The 13,127-nt window shown below is 34.6% G+C and overlaps 3 protein-coding genes across 4 annotated transcripts; 2 read left to right on the forward strand and 1 right to left on the reverse strand.

Moving 5' to 3' along the window:
* Positions 1-844: 844 nt before the first annotated feature.
* Positions 845-3,758, forward strand: LOC118046427 (uncharacterized). Of its 2 annotated transcripts, XM_035055326.2 has the most exons (7): positions 845-1,526; positions 1,742-1,859; positions 1,997-2,343; positions 2,443-2,574; positions 2,649-2,747; positions 2,855-2,967; positions 3,037-3,758. In XM_035055326.2, the coding sequence occupies exons 1-7, from the start codon at positions 1,102-1,104 to the stop codon at positions 3,366-3,368; spliced, it is 1,566 nt and encodes a 521-aa protein (XP_034911217.1). In that variant the 5' UTR covers positions 845-1,101; the 3' UTR covers positions 3,369-3,758. The 2 variants fall into 2 exon arrangements, with proteins under 2 accessions (XP_034911217.1, XP_034911216.1); XM_035055325.2 differs by having other exon boundaries at positions 849-1,526; positions 2,855-3,758.
* A 44-nt stretch (positions 3,759-3,802) lies between these two features.
* On the reverse strand, positions 3,803-5,833 carry LOC118046428 (1-aminocyclopropane-1-carboxylate oxidase homolog 4). Its single transcript, XM_035055327.2, has 3 exons — positions 5,204-5,833; positions 4,322-4,709; positions 3,803-4,190 (listed from the first exon to the last, which is right to left on the reverse strand). The coding sequence occupies exons 1-3, from the start codon at positions 5,791-5,793 to the stop codon at positions 3,942-3,944; spliced, it is 1,227 nt and encodes a 408-aa protein (XP_034911218.1). The 5' UTR covers positions 5,794-5,833; the 3' UTR covers positions 3,803-3,941.
* A 4,508-nt stretch (positions 5,834-10,341) lies between these two features.
* LOC118046429 (protein RGF1 INDUCIBLE TRANSCRIPTION FACTOR 1) lies at positions 10,342-12,992 on the forward strand. The gene is made up of 5 exons (XM_035055329.2): positions 10,342-10,706; positions 10,815-10,982; positions 11,114-11,188; positions 11,998-12,156; positions 12,305-12,992. The coding sequence occupies exons 1-5, from the start codon at positions 10,650-10,652 to the stop codon at positions 12,419-12,421; spliced, it is 576 nt and encodes a 191-aa protein (XP_034911220.1). The 5' UTR covers positions 10,342-10,649; the 3' UTR covers positions 12,422-12,992.
* Positions 12,993-13,127: the final 135 nt, after the last annotated feature.

A 13,127-nucleotide genomic window follows, 5' to 3' on the forward strand; every position in this document is an offset into this window, starting at 1 on the left:
AATCTCTCTCTCATAAAACATACACTGAGTGGCACTAGAGTGGTGAATGAAGTGCATCTTCCCTTCTGTGACTATAAACACGATATGAAGACTTGCGTAATAGCATCCATCCTGATAAGATGTATTGCATGGTTTGCTATCAATGAAGGATTTAAATTAACCAAACTACACGTGTGTTGTTTGCAATTTAGAGAATAAAGGTAAAACTCATAATATTATATTATTTACATGTTCTGTCGCCAAAAGAGTTACAGGGAAGGTCTGGGGATGATGACTCTGCAGAATTAATCTAGATGGGTGAAAAGCGACTCGCAAAAGAAGGTCTTCCTTCTTATTGTTCTTAGTCCTTACAATGGCATGACGTGCTGGCATTTACACTGCGCCTGGAAAGATAAGAACACACACACACACACACACACACACAAACCCTTATAATGCTCAATTCCTTGGTGTAACTGCTCTAATGAGATTGACCATTCATGCCCGTTCAGCTTTGGCTTTGGAATTCAAAAGCTGATACAGGAAGTTTCTCAAGCTCCAGGATTTTCTAATCTGTGCAGCAGCTGCTAGTTTTGCAGTTTGCGTTTGTTTTGGTTTGCAGTTTTTGCAATGTTGAAGCCTGTCGGTTCTTTGGCTTGGTTTTAATTGTTTATATTATATTTACTCCATTTTTATAGCTTTATTGTAGGGTAACTCGGTGAGATCCTACCTTATTTCTCTTTTGATTATCTCACCTTGCATAATATTTTCTCAAGTTCTTTTATCCCGTGATAAAACAATATTCCTTTCCTAGCATTTCATATTGTGTACATGGAAGCCAGATCGGGCAACAATTCTTGTTTCAACCTATTTGAAAATAAAGATAAGGTAAAATTTTATTGCTATCACCATCCATCATCTACTACCCAGGTTCGGGGCAACTTATTGTCGTTTCCAAACACACATACTTTGTATAAAACATCTATATCTCCCCCCTCCTCTGTTCCAGTTCAAAAGTTCCGCAAATCCAACCTGTCCCTTTAAAATCTATGAAAGGAAACCTTAAAATAACGGTCACCTGCTCATTTTCCCGCCCCAAAGAAGACTCCATATCCTTAAAAAATGCATAAGCTCTTTCAATTTCGCCATGAATATCTTTCTTTTTCCATTAAAAGCTGTTATAAAAATCCTAAGTTTCTTCTACCCATCTCACATTTACACAGTTTCTCCAAAACCCAGGATCTAGACTTCATTTTCGAGGAGGTAGATGTCCTCGATTCTTCAAAACCCACAAACCAAAAAAACCAACTTCCATCAAAAACTAACGAACCGTCCGATGACAGCCACCCCAGTGAACGAATGGAATCGACGGTTCAGATTTCCCATCCTTGGCCTGAATGGGTGGATTTGATGGAATTGCTGTTAAAGAGAGGGTACTTTGAAGCTGGTGGAAACCCATTTGGAAACAAGGAACTGGGTTCCAAGGACGCGAGTTGTATTAGAACCGCGTGCCTTAATTTTGCACGGGATCGGTTTGGACTTATAAGGTATCCGAGATTAATTTGTGGGTGAATGATTTCGCCTTTAACTTTTGATATTTGCTTCTTTTTTATTTATAGAGTAGTTTCAGTTCCAGCTTTGATTTTAAGCAACTTGATTCTATTTTTCTGTGATTATTGTTTCTAATATGCATGCCACCTGTTTGATATTTGGTTAATGTAAGAGAAATAGCCTCTCTTTCTCATGCTACTTTTGCTGCCAGGTACTTGTCGAGGAAAGATATTGGGGTTATTGCAGGATGCGGCTGCCCTAGCATAGATAGAAAAGTTGTAAACTCTGGGAAACGTTTAAGAGCACATGTGGGCATTAACGAAGGACATGTATGTACTAAACTTTTTCTCCCGAAAAGAATTTTATAGTAAAAGAAAGCTTTTCTTTTTATTTTTTTCAATGTTTCTTGGCAAATTTTCTAGATCAATCAGTAAGGGATGCCTCTGTATATTGGTAATCTTCGTAGGTTTGCAGCTCCTGCAACTTAAGGGGAGACTGTGAAAGGGCATATGTCAAAGCACGAGAAGATGAAGGTGGGCGGACTGTGGATGTCATGCGTATTCTACTGACATATGGGCTCGATTATGTTTCCGGTACAGTGGAGAATAAGCCATGTCAAAAGAACAAAATGGTTAAAGAATCAGTGAGAAGGCTGCTGAAGGAGTTGGCGGGCCTTAGCAATGACGAACTTGTCTCTGACCTCTCTAATGGCAAACCCTTGAAAAGGGGTCTCCCTTTACCGAATAATTCGACTACGCAAGATAAAGGCCCAATAAATGTTTCAGTGAAGCCTGGCGATTGGCTTTGCCCTAAGTAATTTATGATTTGATCTTTTGGCATTTTGAATTTCGAGGCATCTATAGTTTTTTGTCTTCAAGTGGCTAACCCTTCCTTCTATATATTGTTTGTTAGATGCAACTTCCTCAATTTTGCCAGAAATGTTAGATGTTTGCGGTGTGATGGATTGTACCATGAAAGGCTAAAGCATCTATGCGAGGATCAGGATCATCTTCCATTAAAGAAAGGAGACTGGATTTGTGCAATGTAAGGATTCTTAGATTTATTGGTATTCTATTACTCGAGGCTCTGCTTTGCCGTTTGACTTTTTATTCCTACAGATGTAATTTCTTGAACTTTGCCAAGAATACAAGATGTCTGCAATGCAAAGAGAAGCCTCCAAAGCGGCAGCTTAATCCTGGGGAGTGGGAATGTGAATCGTGGGTTATTTCCACTTGCAATTTTTCTAGATTTATAAATATGCATACTTAAAGTAGTTCCTCTCTATTGCTCTATCACAACCATACTATATATATATATTGTGCAGGTGCAACTACATCAATTTCAGAAGAAACATGGTATGCTTGAAATGTGATCATAGAAGGCCAAAGGCATCAAATTGTTTAAAGTCCTCTACTGAGCTTGAACATGGCATGGGAGGTAATCCTGAGCAGAATAGATTGAAGTTTCTTCACAGTGGAAATGAAGCCGCTGATCATAAATTTGTAGGAGTGCATGGAACACATCACAACAGAGGTGCAGACTTGTGGAGATTTGTGGAAGAAGAAAGAGAAGATAATCATTCAATTTCATCGAATGAGGGTGTGAGATTTGTAGATTTCCCTATTGCGGGAGGAAAGAGCAGTTTGTCTCAAAATGTCCAAAAAAGAGAGATTTGGAAGCTAGAAATGTTGGAGAGTAGCAAAGGTGTTGTGCATGTCGAAGAAGACGGAAAGGAATTTGAATATGCCAACACTCAAAGAAGATTCAAGTACCTTGAATCTACTGATGATGAAGATATGGCTGAATGGTTTGGACATGGGGGGCGAAAGGAAACATGATGTTCTGGAACTGAATCTGAGAAAATTCTTGATTGATTGAAAAATGCGTTGTTGATCAACACGCACTTGATGTGGATGTGACAGATAACAGAGAGGTCAGTGGTAAAATTCTTGTTGTGGTTTTGAGTGGTTTTGCAAACTTGATGAATCCCTGTTGTAGATGAGATGGAAGTTGTCAAAGTGCATGAAACAGGTCACTGAGAAAATTATAAGAGGACATGTTTGTTACCAAATTAACATGCTGAAAATTATTTTGTTTCTTCCAACCTCTAATATTTGTAATATAAGAATGACAGTTAAGTTCAAAAATATTGTTACATTGGAGCATTTGTTCGTTCACTGCTCATAGTAAACTTTCAGAGAGTTTCCATCCAACTCTTTTGTGAAGAACCGTAGCATACAGTCCATTACTTGCACACATTTGATCATGGGGATTGTATGAACCAAATAATGCCATTATGCAATTAAATTAATCAGCTTCCAGACATAATAAATTACAGGGAGAATATTAACTGGCACACTGTCCAGTAATCCATATTACAAGGCAGTGTTCTTTCCTGCTTACTCCATGCCTCACAGCTTGTAGTAATTTGTCAAAGATTTTCCATCCAGCTCTTTTGTAAAGAACCTTTTTATATAATCCGTGTATATAAACTCCCGGTAAACAGCTGGTTTTTCTGGTGATATTAGCTCTGGAAAAGGTCCAAACAAGCTATCCCTCTTGAGTGGGTTGAAGAAGATTGCAATTGAAATCCGTGGATCATGGCAACCATTAGCCAACACTCTATGCTCACTGCTCTTGTACTCGTCATTAGACAGAATCTGAAACTCATAAAGGAACACATTAGAATTTAAAGCTTCAGAATTTCATCCTGTTTGCACATCAATACTTAAGGTATCCAGGGTGATAAGTTAAAGAGCAGTGAGACTAGTTACTGGTTACTAGTTCCTACCTGCATTATATCCCCAACATTGATGACAATAGCACCAGGGACAGGTTTAACATCCACCCAACCCTCCCCATGTTTAACCTGCAAACCACCAATCTGATCCTGCAGTAATACTGTTAAAACTCCAGGGTCTGTGTGAGACGTAATCCCGACTGTTAGATCAGGCTGGGGACAGTAAGGGTAGTAGTGGGCTGCCATAGTCCTAGCATCCAAAAATGTCAAGTCCTTCAACTTCCCTGCATTTAATCCGAGGCCTTCACATAACAGTTCCATCAACTGCTCTCCCAATTGTTTGGCGCATTGATTCCAAACAACAAGCTCGTTTCTACATATCTCAGGGATTTCTTCAAGCTCTGGTAAGTTAGGGCCGAGAGTCATCTGGAGTGTGTCCCTGCAGATGGAAATATATTATGGTTTTTGTACCAGAATAATTGAAAATCTGAATCCCAAGAATGCGTGAACACTGTCCTTCTAGACATGTATTATTATTGCACATATCCATTAGATCAAGGAATTGACTGTTAAACTCTTTAAAATCAAGGAATTCATACCCGTGGATTCCCATATACCTCATATGTAAATTGAAATTCACGGACAAAAAACTAGGCAATAACTAAATGGTATTCCATTCAGTGGGAGAGAGGAAGATGGATCAAGAAAGTAAAAAGAATTAAATGATCAATTATTAATTATTGATATTATAGGACAGGGATTCAGATATATCAATAAAGAGAAAAATAATTTTCTTTTGCATGTACCAATTCAGAATCAGAATTGAATGATCTACTTAAAATCAAATTGAAAAGAGACTTGGCTGCGGAAGCTGTCGCTCTGATTGAGAATACCATTGGAATTAGAAGGGTACATAAACAGGGTATTTATTACCTCCAACTAGCAGCTTTAGAATGAAACAAGTCGACGTTGGAGAGGAAGGAGACGCCAGACCCCATCTCTCTACGATACCAACGCATCTTCTCCTCTGTGGACAGTTCATGAAACCCCTTTATAGCTCCAATCGTACGGTCCAACACTTCCAGAGGAACCCCATGATTAACAACTTGAAAGAACCCGAACTCACGACACGCACGTCCAACTTTATCCACTACTGCTGACCGTCGATTCGAATCCTCCAAGCCCGAGATATCGATTGTGGGGATCAGATTGGATTCAGAATCGGGTAGTCGGGTACTCCTCTTGGATTTGAGATCCGACAGGGTCTCTGGCGGGTGAATAAAAATCCGAGGAATTGAGGTGATGCCGGAGTCAATTAAGCCCTTGACTCCGATTTTGGAATCATCAAACTGTTTCACTTCTTTAGAACGATCGTACTCTTGATTAGCAGTATCATTGATCATCGCTGCCATGATAATTTTCTTGTTTCTCTTTTGGCTAACTGTTTTGCTATGGCAGGAGTAGTATTCTTTGTGGTGGCTTCGAGTGTTGCCGATGCAAAGAGGGAACTGGACAGAGAGCATTGGAAATTATCAGTCTTCGTTCATCTAACAACATTTTCCTTTAATAAATTGCTTAAAATATCGACTAAAGTCTAAAGTGTCTTTTTTCAAGTTCCGGTATTAACTTTCGCTACTAATAACGTGTAAGATTCAATCAAATAGAAACGGACAATTTTTAAGTCTCGTCGTTTCTATTGTGTGCTGTCGTTAGGTTCTTCACTCGTTGTGGTGTTAGGTACGTGGTTTTAAAATATTTGATTTTTTTTAATCTTAAATTATTATTTTTTAATATTTTTTAAATAATTTTATTACGCTGTTATAAAAATAAACTTTGTAACAAATAAAAAAAATATTATTTTTATATATTTTTAAATAAAAAACATTTTAACAAATAATTTTTTTCATATTTCCAAATAAGCCGGTAAGCAGAAAGGTCGCCTAACTCATTTTCATGCCGTTGTATTCACCCAAATTGAGTTTAAATTTTATACATGTGTGTATTGTTTTTTCCTGGCAACTTGATAGTGACTTGATAACTTGAAGGTTAGTTTTCTACTGTCAGAAATGTTTTCCCACTCTAACTTTTAAGTTTATTTTTTAAAAGTCACCATCATGTCTAAATTTTAATTCATCAAATATGCTTAAAAAAATTTCTCAGTATGGGAAAAATTATAATTAAAAAATTAAATTTGAAAATAAAAAAAAAAAAATACTGTAAATTACTATGATATTTTACCTAGATAATTTTAGCATATTTAGTAATATTTTTCAGTACGGAAATGATATTGAGAATTTAGGTAACTCGTAAATCAATAAATAATGTTTTGGGGAGTGGCTAAGGGCACAATCCCTCTCTCCCTTGGCATAACCTTGTTAAGTCCTTTTTTTAAAATGACTAAAGTGTCATTGAATTTTTATTTTTTTTAAATTGTAAAAGATGAGCAGCAACCCAATTTAAGATTCTTCGAGTCCGTTTGTTTACGTGGTTGCTTCTTTATTTAAAGCAATTAAAACAAATATCATGTTTGGTTATATCAAAACTACGATTTAATTTTGGTGGGCTCCATGTCAATTCACATTTTGAACGTGAATTTTGCGCAGCAGCTCCTAACTACTTTTTACAATTTAGAGTTTATGTGCACAGTGCAATTCACTTGCACTGTGCACACAAACAATGCAATTTTTTATTATTATTATCAATATGTTTATTTTTTATACATTTTTCTTTTAAAAAAAAAAAAACTAGTTTAGAGTGAATTAAATTTACTCGCATTGTCATGTAAACAATATTTTTTTTTCCCGAAAAAACTAGTATAGAGTGAATTAAATTCACTTGTACTGTAATATCAAATCAATTTTATTCTTGATAATATTTTATCTAATTTTATTGCACGCTCAAAACAATTATAGAAATTGTAGTTCTTATCGGATGAATTTTGTACGTAATGGAATTGTAGATGGTTTAATGGAATAATAAAAAATATTTCATATAAAGTATTATTTATTTCATAAAATAATAGCAATAGTTAAATCTACAAAATTTAAATTAAAAACCATCAATATTAATATATATATATATATTAAAATTATTTTATAACTTTAATTTCAAAAGCATTCTTAACCAAACACATTAAACCACTTTTTATTCAACCTCAATTTCAACCATAATTTTAACCAAACACTTATTTTTTCAAATCAACCTCAATTAAAAGTACTTTTTATAAAATAACTTTTTTCAAAACACAATCACAACAGCTACCACAATACCAAATACACTCTTCATATGTAACAAGAGAATCCTAACCAAACACTACAAAACAGCAACACCATGGAAAACCAAACCCGCCACATAAACTACCACTCCTCTTAACCTCAAACATCACATCATCACCACCATCACAGCCACCACTCCTTTCTCAACCCTTTAAAATCAATCACCGTGCAATTCACTCAACCATATGAACAAGGAGTTCACATTAAAGATTCTTGGAAAGAATTATCCAACAGGGAGGAAGGGAAAGGGAGAGAAAGAAATCCAACAATGTGTTTAATTTAAATTTAATAAAAAATTTATGTAACGAGGAGATCAATGAGCATCAATCGGTATTCAATTATTTTTGGGTGCATTTTGAATTTTGGGCGGTGGTGGTGGTGTAGCCATGGTGGGTAATAATGGTAGTAAAAAAAAGTAGTAATTAAAGGGACGGGCCATTGAAAATCCGGGTATCAATGAAGCTGTTGATATAAATTGCTAGCATGATGACCGAGAAGATCATCATCTACTTCTCTTTTTTTGTCTTTAATTTAGTTAAGGATTTTTGGTATTTGAGATTGTAATAAATTGCCGCGGAAGAAGGAAAAGGACACGTGCTTATAAAAGGAGAGGAAGAGAAGAAAAGAAAGGATAGTTTAGTCATTTAAACTGGAAAAGGTTAACGAGGCCCTGTTAATAGCCATTTCCTTTGATAAATAGTCTGTTTTATTTTATTTTATTTATTTTAAAAAAGAAGAAGGTGCAATTCCATAGAGGTCAATAACAAAGCAATATTTTGATATGCTACACATCCTTGGAAGCAATTAGAAATGCGAATCGAACTGTTCAAGTCACAACGGTAGCTTAGCATAGCATGGAGTTCCTTGTCTCAAAATGAAGACCAAGACAGCAAAAGATTGCTTGGATTCTAAGAAAATTTATGCGATTCTGGTTATAGACGTAAAGTTGTCTGATCATTCCCATCATAGAAGCGGGCAAAAAGTTGCAGTTTGCTACAGTTGCAGCAGAAACATGGATCTCTCAGGTTACAGCTCAGCCTCCCCGGACGTCCAGTGCTCCTATAAAAGATAGATGATGTTACATTTCAAGATTATCAACAGGAGAAAGAGAAGACTGTAGTTTTGTGCTGGAATCTGTGGTAATTAAAGCGTTGCGTTTAATCTATAACAGTCCAGAAGTATCAACGAAAAGAAAAAAACAAAGAGAAAGGCTAGTGATAAGAAGCTTAAACAAAGTCTTACTTCGCACGCAGCACAAATCTGAGAGCTTAGAAGTAAATCCAATGATTTGAAAGCTGACCTTATGATCATAGGGGGCCAAGCCCAGAAGTTCCCAAGATGTCTGTGTCTGCTCTGTTAATTTGATCTTCTACTAACATCACCTCTTTCAAGACTGTTGAGGAGTAAAAGGACAATCTTCAGGTATCTAGAATTTTCAAATCAACTCGAACTCAATCTATTTGTACAGAAACTGAAAAGGCATAGCTTACAAATTACTAAACAACGACAGCTTGTTGAATTACCAGACGAGACGGAAGCTCTTATTCCATTTAGAAAGAGCCCGGGTCCTCTTTTTTTTTAAGAAAATGAAATCATGTCATCCTTCCTATTATTTTTTAAATAAAAAGTTCATACACGTGTATTGTCTAACTTTCCCTAGATTTTTTTGTGTCGTTTTAATTTTTATGTCTTTTTTTCCAATCTGTATTTACTTAAGAAATAAAAAAAAAATTACCTTCAATTATAATTAAATTACCTAAACTAAAATTTAATGTACAGAATGAATTAATGAAAAATAAACCGTGAGTTCACATTAACACATGTGAGTGTGTTAAATATTGTTTCTCTAGGGTGAAAATGTCACTAATTTTAATGTTTTACCTTTCTTATTATATAAAGTTTTTTTTTTTTTTTTATCCGATGGTCGACTCGGTTCAAGACTTGGGTTATGAATTTTAGTTAAGCTACTGGATCATCTTGAATCAATTCTTATTTTATTTTTTTAAGAAAACAATGTTGTTCTTGTTAAAAATAAAATAGTTAATGAATCTTTTTCTATTTTTTTTTAAACACAACTCGTTTCTAGTCTCAAGCCAACCAGGTCTAAATGAACTTGCCGAACTGGATTTTAAAACTATGATTTGGAGCATTAACAAAACACCCATGCACACGCGCATTCAAGGTGATTAATTAGTGTTGGATAGTTCTTCATAACTATTCCATAAATGTTAGCGATCTCTCCAGTAGACAAGGGTTTGGTGTGAAAGAAGGGAGGTGAGGCCGTGAAGTCAATACATGGCGATTAAGTAAGTATTGATGGAGGGCATCATCCACTGACGTTCGTTTGGTGAGTTAGCTGGAGAATTAACACCGCCGAAGTTATGCACTGAGCAAAGCATCAAACTGGATGAAGAAAAACTAAATGGGAAGGTGCCACAGAATAGCGTCTGATAGCATGTATTAAGTCAATTTGGTGGAGGGAATAAATAGCAGAAGGCCTCTGTTTTTAATGTCATGGCAGGTACGAATGAAGAGAATTTAATGGAGCTGGCTTCCTATAATTAATTATATTTCACCAAAAAATAATATAACAAACAACGTCGGCATAATTAATTTAATCCAATCTACATTGCTAGTTGCAAGCATCATCAGCAAGATATGAACTAAAGTACCGCTCAGGCGACCTTCCTAGATAATTTAATTCCCAACAATAGGAGAATTAAAATCTAGAGCATTCATGGCTTCCCACTTTATTATACGGGCATATAGCTTTTCAAATATCTTACTATCCATGTAAAATTAAGCACTTGCCAGGGTGGAATAAAAAAAAAAACATTCTCTCTTATTTGTAAGAGCACCATAATAATTAGCTTCTTTTTTTTTTTTTTTTGGGTGGGGAGGCCGTCAATGGACCCCGTCAATTGTATGGTCTCAAGTGAATTTTCCGACAGGCACGGGCCAAATCTTATTTAAAATCTGTTGAATTTTACTACAGGGAACTTGACTTTACCTCTAGCGAAGCTGCTATGGCATATAAATGATCCAAAATCATGGCAGACCCGTCAAGCTTGAGTCCTTTTAACTTATTAGAGGATTGAAGAAGGATGGAAAAGGTTGTGGGAATCAAACAACTCCGTGCATCTAAACACGAAGGACGCCTGGTAATCTCCTTCACCCTTCTCATGGAAGCTTCACTTTCCTGGATTTTAATATTGTTCATAACATGAAACTTCGATACAGCACGAGTAAACAAATTGATGTTTTTGCAGAAAAACTATCCTGCGGTGCCGCAATGGGTAGTTGTTATGTACAGCACCGTCTTCTTCAGGACATGCATCACTCATCCAGGCTCAAGAATGGATCGTTTTTGTGTTGACTGCTATTCTTCTGTGTGCTCAAATTGTCTTCCAGCTCATGCTCGCCATAAGCACGTCAAGGTCCATGATCTCTCTTGACTTCATCAATCTCATCTTCTTTCTAGTTAATTTGCCCAGTTGAATGGCATTGTACATGTATGTGTGGAGCTTGAATATTCTCTGTTCTATACATGTTTTCCATGGTGCTGTAGATTCGAAGATATATCTATAGCGATGTAATCAATCGCCAGGACTTGTCCAAGCTCTTCAACTGCTCTGGCATACAGGTTTTCTCATTGTTGATGATCGATGTTAAAACTAAGACACGTCTACACGGTTGTTTTTATTTTATTTTATTTATCATTTTAATATGGTGATATTAAAAGCTGAGCGAGAGAAAATACTTTACATGAATATATTAACTTTTTAATTTATTTTTTGGTATATGTTATGTTTAATTATATTTTAAATTTGTAAGAATAATTTTCACATTCATGTAACTAGATCTATAATTCTATTGTGTCTCCCATGGCACACATGTCTGAAAAAATAACAAAAATTATAATTAATTATAACATCTTCAGATATCGCTGTTGCATCGATACCTTTTAATTTGTATCCTTTATTTGACATCATATCCTTTTACTCGTGTATAAAGAACACCCATCTTATATGTGATATTAAATTTAAAATGAATTAGAGTCTTTGATAAAAATATAAATAATTTTTTAAAAAATATTTAAGTTAAATATTAAATGAGGGCAATCAACACTGGTTAAAAAAATTAAATAAATAGTTTTCGAAACATTAATTTAATTTTCAAGATTAGAGGGACTAATTATAACTTACTCTATATTATTAAATCATGCAATCACTGAGCATATGTTAGATAGTTAATGTATATAATATTATTATTGGAATATCATTTAATAGTTTAGATTTTTAGATTAAGTGATTTTTTTTATATGACATGAGGATTTTTTTAGTTGAGTGGTCAATAATTTGAATTTTATCAAACTCTTGAATTCGAAAGTTATTTTGAAATAAATTATTCAGACACACATAATTAGTTTATGTTGTTTTGCTTTGTTCACAGACTTATGTTACAAATAAAGCTAGAGTGCTATTCTTGAAGCAAAGGAACCATTATCATCGTCACCAACAGCAGCAAATTAATTTCAAGGACTTTAGATGCATCATCTGTCACAGATGTTTGCAAGATAATAGCTCACACTATTGCAGTATTGAGTGCAAGGTGCACCGCACTCTCTGTCTCTATATATACTCTCTCCTTGATTTATATAAAAATAATTAATAATTTCAAGTAGGTATACATATATTTATAGTATATAGCTCCCGGGGGTGGTTTTAGTGTAATTAATCCTTTTATTAATAATTCTCAGGTTACGGCCATTTATGGAGGCGAGTGTAGGAAGGACGAATACCGAATTCAACATCTCAAAAGGCGAAAATTAAAGCAATCAAGAAAAGGAGTTCCGCTAAGAGCCCCGATGTTCTAACGTACCACGGGGATACCACTGAGATGAATTAATTAAGATGTATTATAGTATAATGCGTGATTATATATAATTCATAGTATAAGATTGTAACTATGCTTGTATCTCTTACAACCCGAGAGAAAAAATGTTTGTATTTGTTTATTAATTAGTCTGTAGGGTTTAAAGTTTTAACCTTCTGGTAAAATAAAACTAAACTTTACAGCAAATACTTAGATGAGATTGCTGTGGTAACTTTAATACATGTTTGTGTTTTTGCAGTAAAAACCGTATTTTATAAAATTTTATTTAAAATTAATTTGTTTTATGTTTTTTTTATTATTTTGATGTGTTAAAATTAAAAATAATTTTTTATAAAAAATATTATTTTTAAATAACATTGTTAAGGCATTATATTTGCATTGAGTATTTTTTTTTTGGCTGAGTGGATGTTGAGTAGGTGAGGCTGAATTATTGGAATTGTGGAGGAGGCTGAATTATTGAAAAAAATCTGGCCAGCGAAGTTTTTGCAGGCCCATGAATTGAATAATATCTTGTTTGGTCCTTAGTATAACTTATTTAAAAAAAAAAATTGATTTTTTTTAAAAAAAATTTTTAATATAACATTATCAAAAATAACTTTTTAAAAATTAAAAAGTATTATTTTAATATATTTTTAAATAATTTTTTTTTTTAAATAATCTTTAACATTCTCTTTACCCAGACCTTA

Source organism: Populus alba, chromosome 10 (genome assembly GCF_005239225.2).
Source record: "Populus alba chromosome 10, ASM523922v2, whole genome shotgun sequence".
Classification (NCBI taxonomy): Eukaryota; Viridiplantae; Streptophyta; class Magnoliopsida; order Malpighiales; family Salicaceae; genus Populus; species Populus alba.

Bases quoted from the DNA above. Each gene is read 5' to 3' on its own strand.
- LOC118046427 (XM_035055325.2), top strand. From the start codon at position 1,102: ATGCATAAGCTCTTTCAATTTCGCCATGAATATCTTTCTTTTTCCATT. The intron at 2,344-2,442 runs GTAATTTATGAT...ATTGTTTGTTAG, and splicing joins GGCGATTGGCTTTGCCCTAA to ATGCAACTTCCTCAATTTTG. The intron at 2,748-2,854 runs GTGGGTTATTTC...TATATTGTGCAG, and splicing joins GGGGAGTGGGAATGTGAATC to GTGCAACTACATCAATTTCA.
- LOC118046428 (XM_035055327.2), bottom strand. From the start codon at position 5,793: ATGCTCTCTGTCCAGTTCCCTCTTTGCATCGGCAACACTCGAAGCCAC. The intron at 4,710-5,203 runs GTAATAAATACC...TTCCATCTGCAG, and splicing joins TCTAAAGCTGCTAGTTGGAG to GGACACACTCCAGATGACTC. The intron at 4,191-4,321 runs GTAGGAACTAGT...TATGAGTTTCAG, and splicing joins ATGTTGGGGATATAATGCAG to ATTCTGTCTAATGACGAGTA.
- LOC118046429 (XM_035055329.2), top strand. From the start codon at position 10,650: ATGGAAAAGGTTGTGGGAATCAAACAACTCCGTGCATCTAAACACGAA. The intron at 11,189-11,997 runs GTTTTCTCATTG...CTTTGTTCACAG, and splicing joins TCAACTGCTCTGGCATACAG to ACTTATGTTACAAATAAAGC. The intron at 12,157-12,304 runs GTGCACCGCACT...AATAATTCTCAG, and splicing joins ATTGCAGTATTGAGTGCAAG to GTTACGGCCATTTATGGAGG.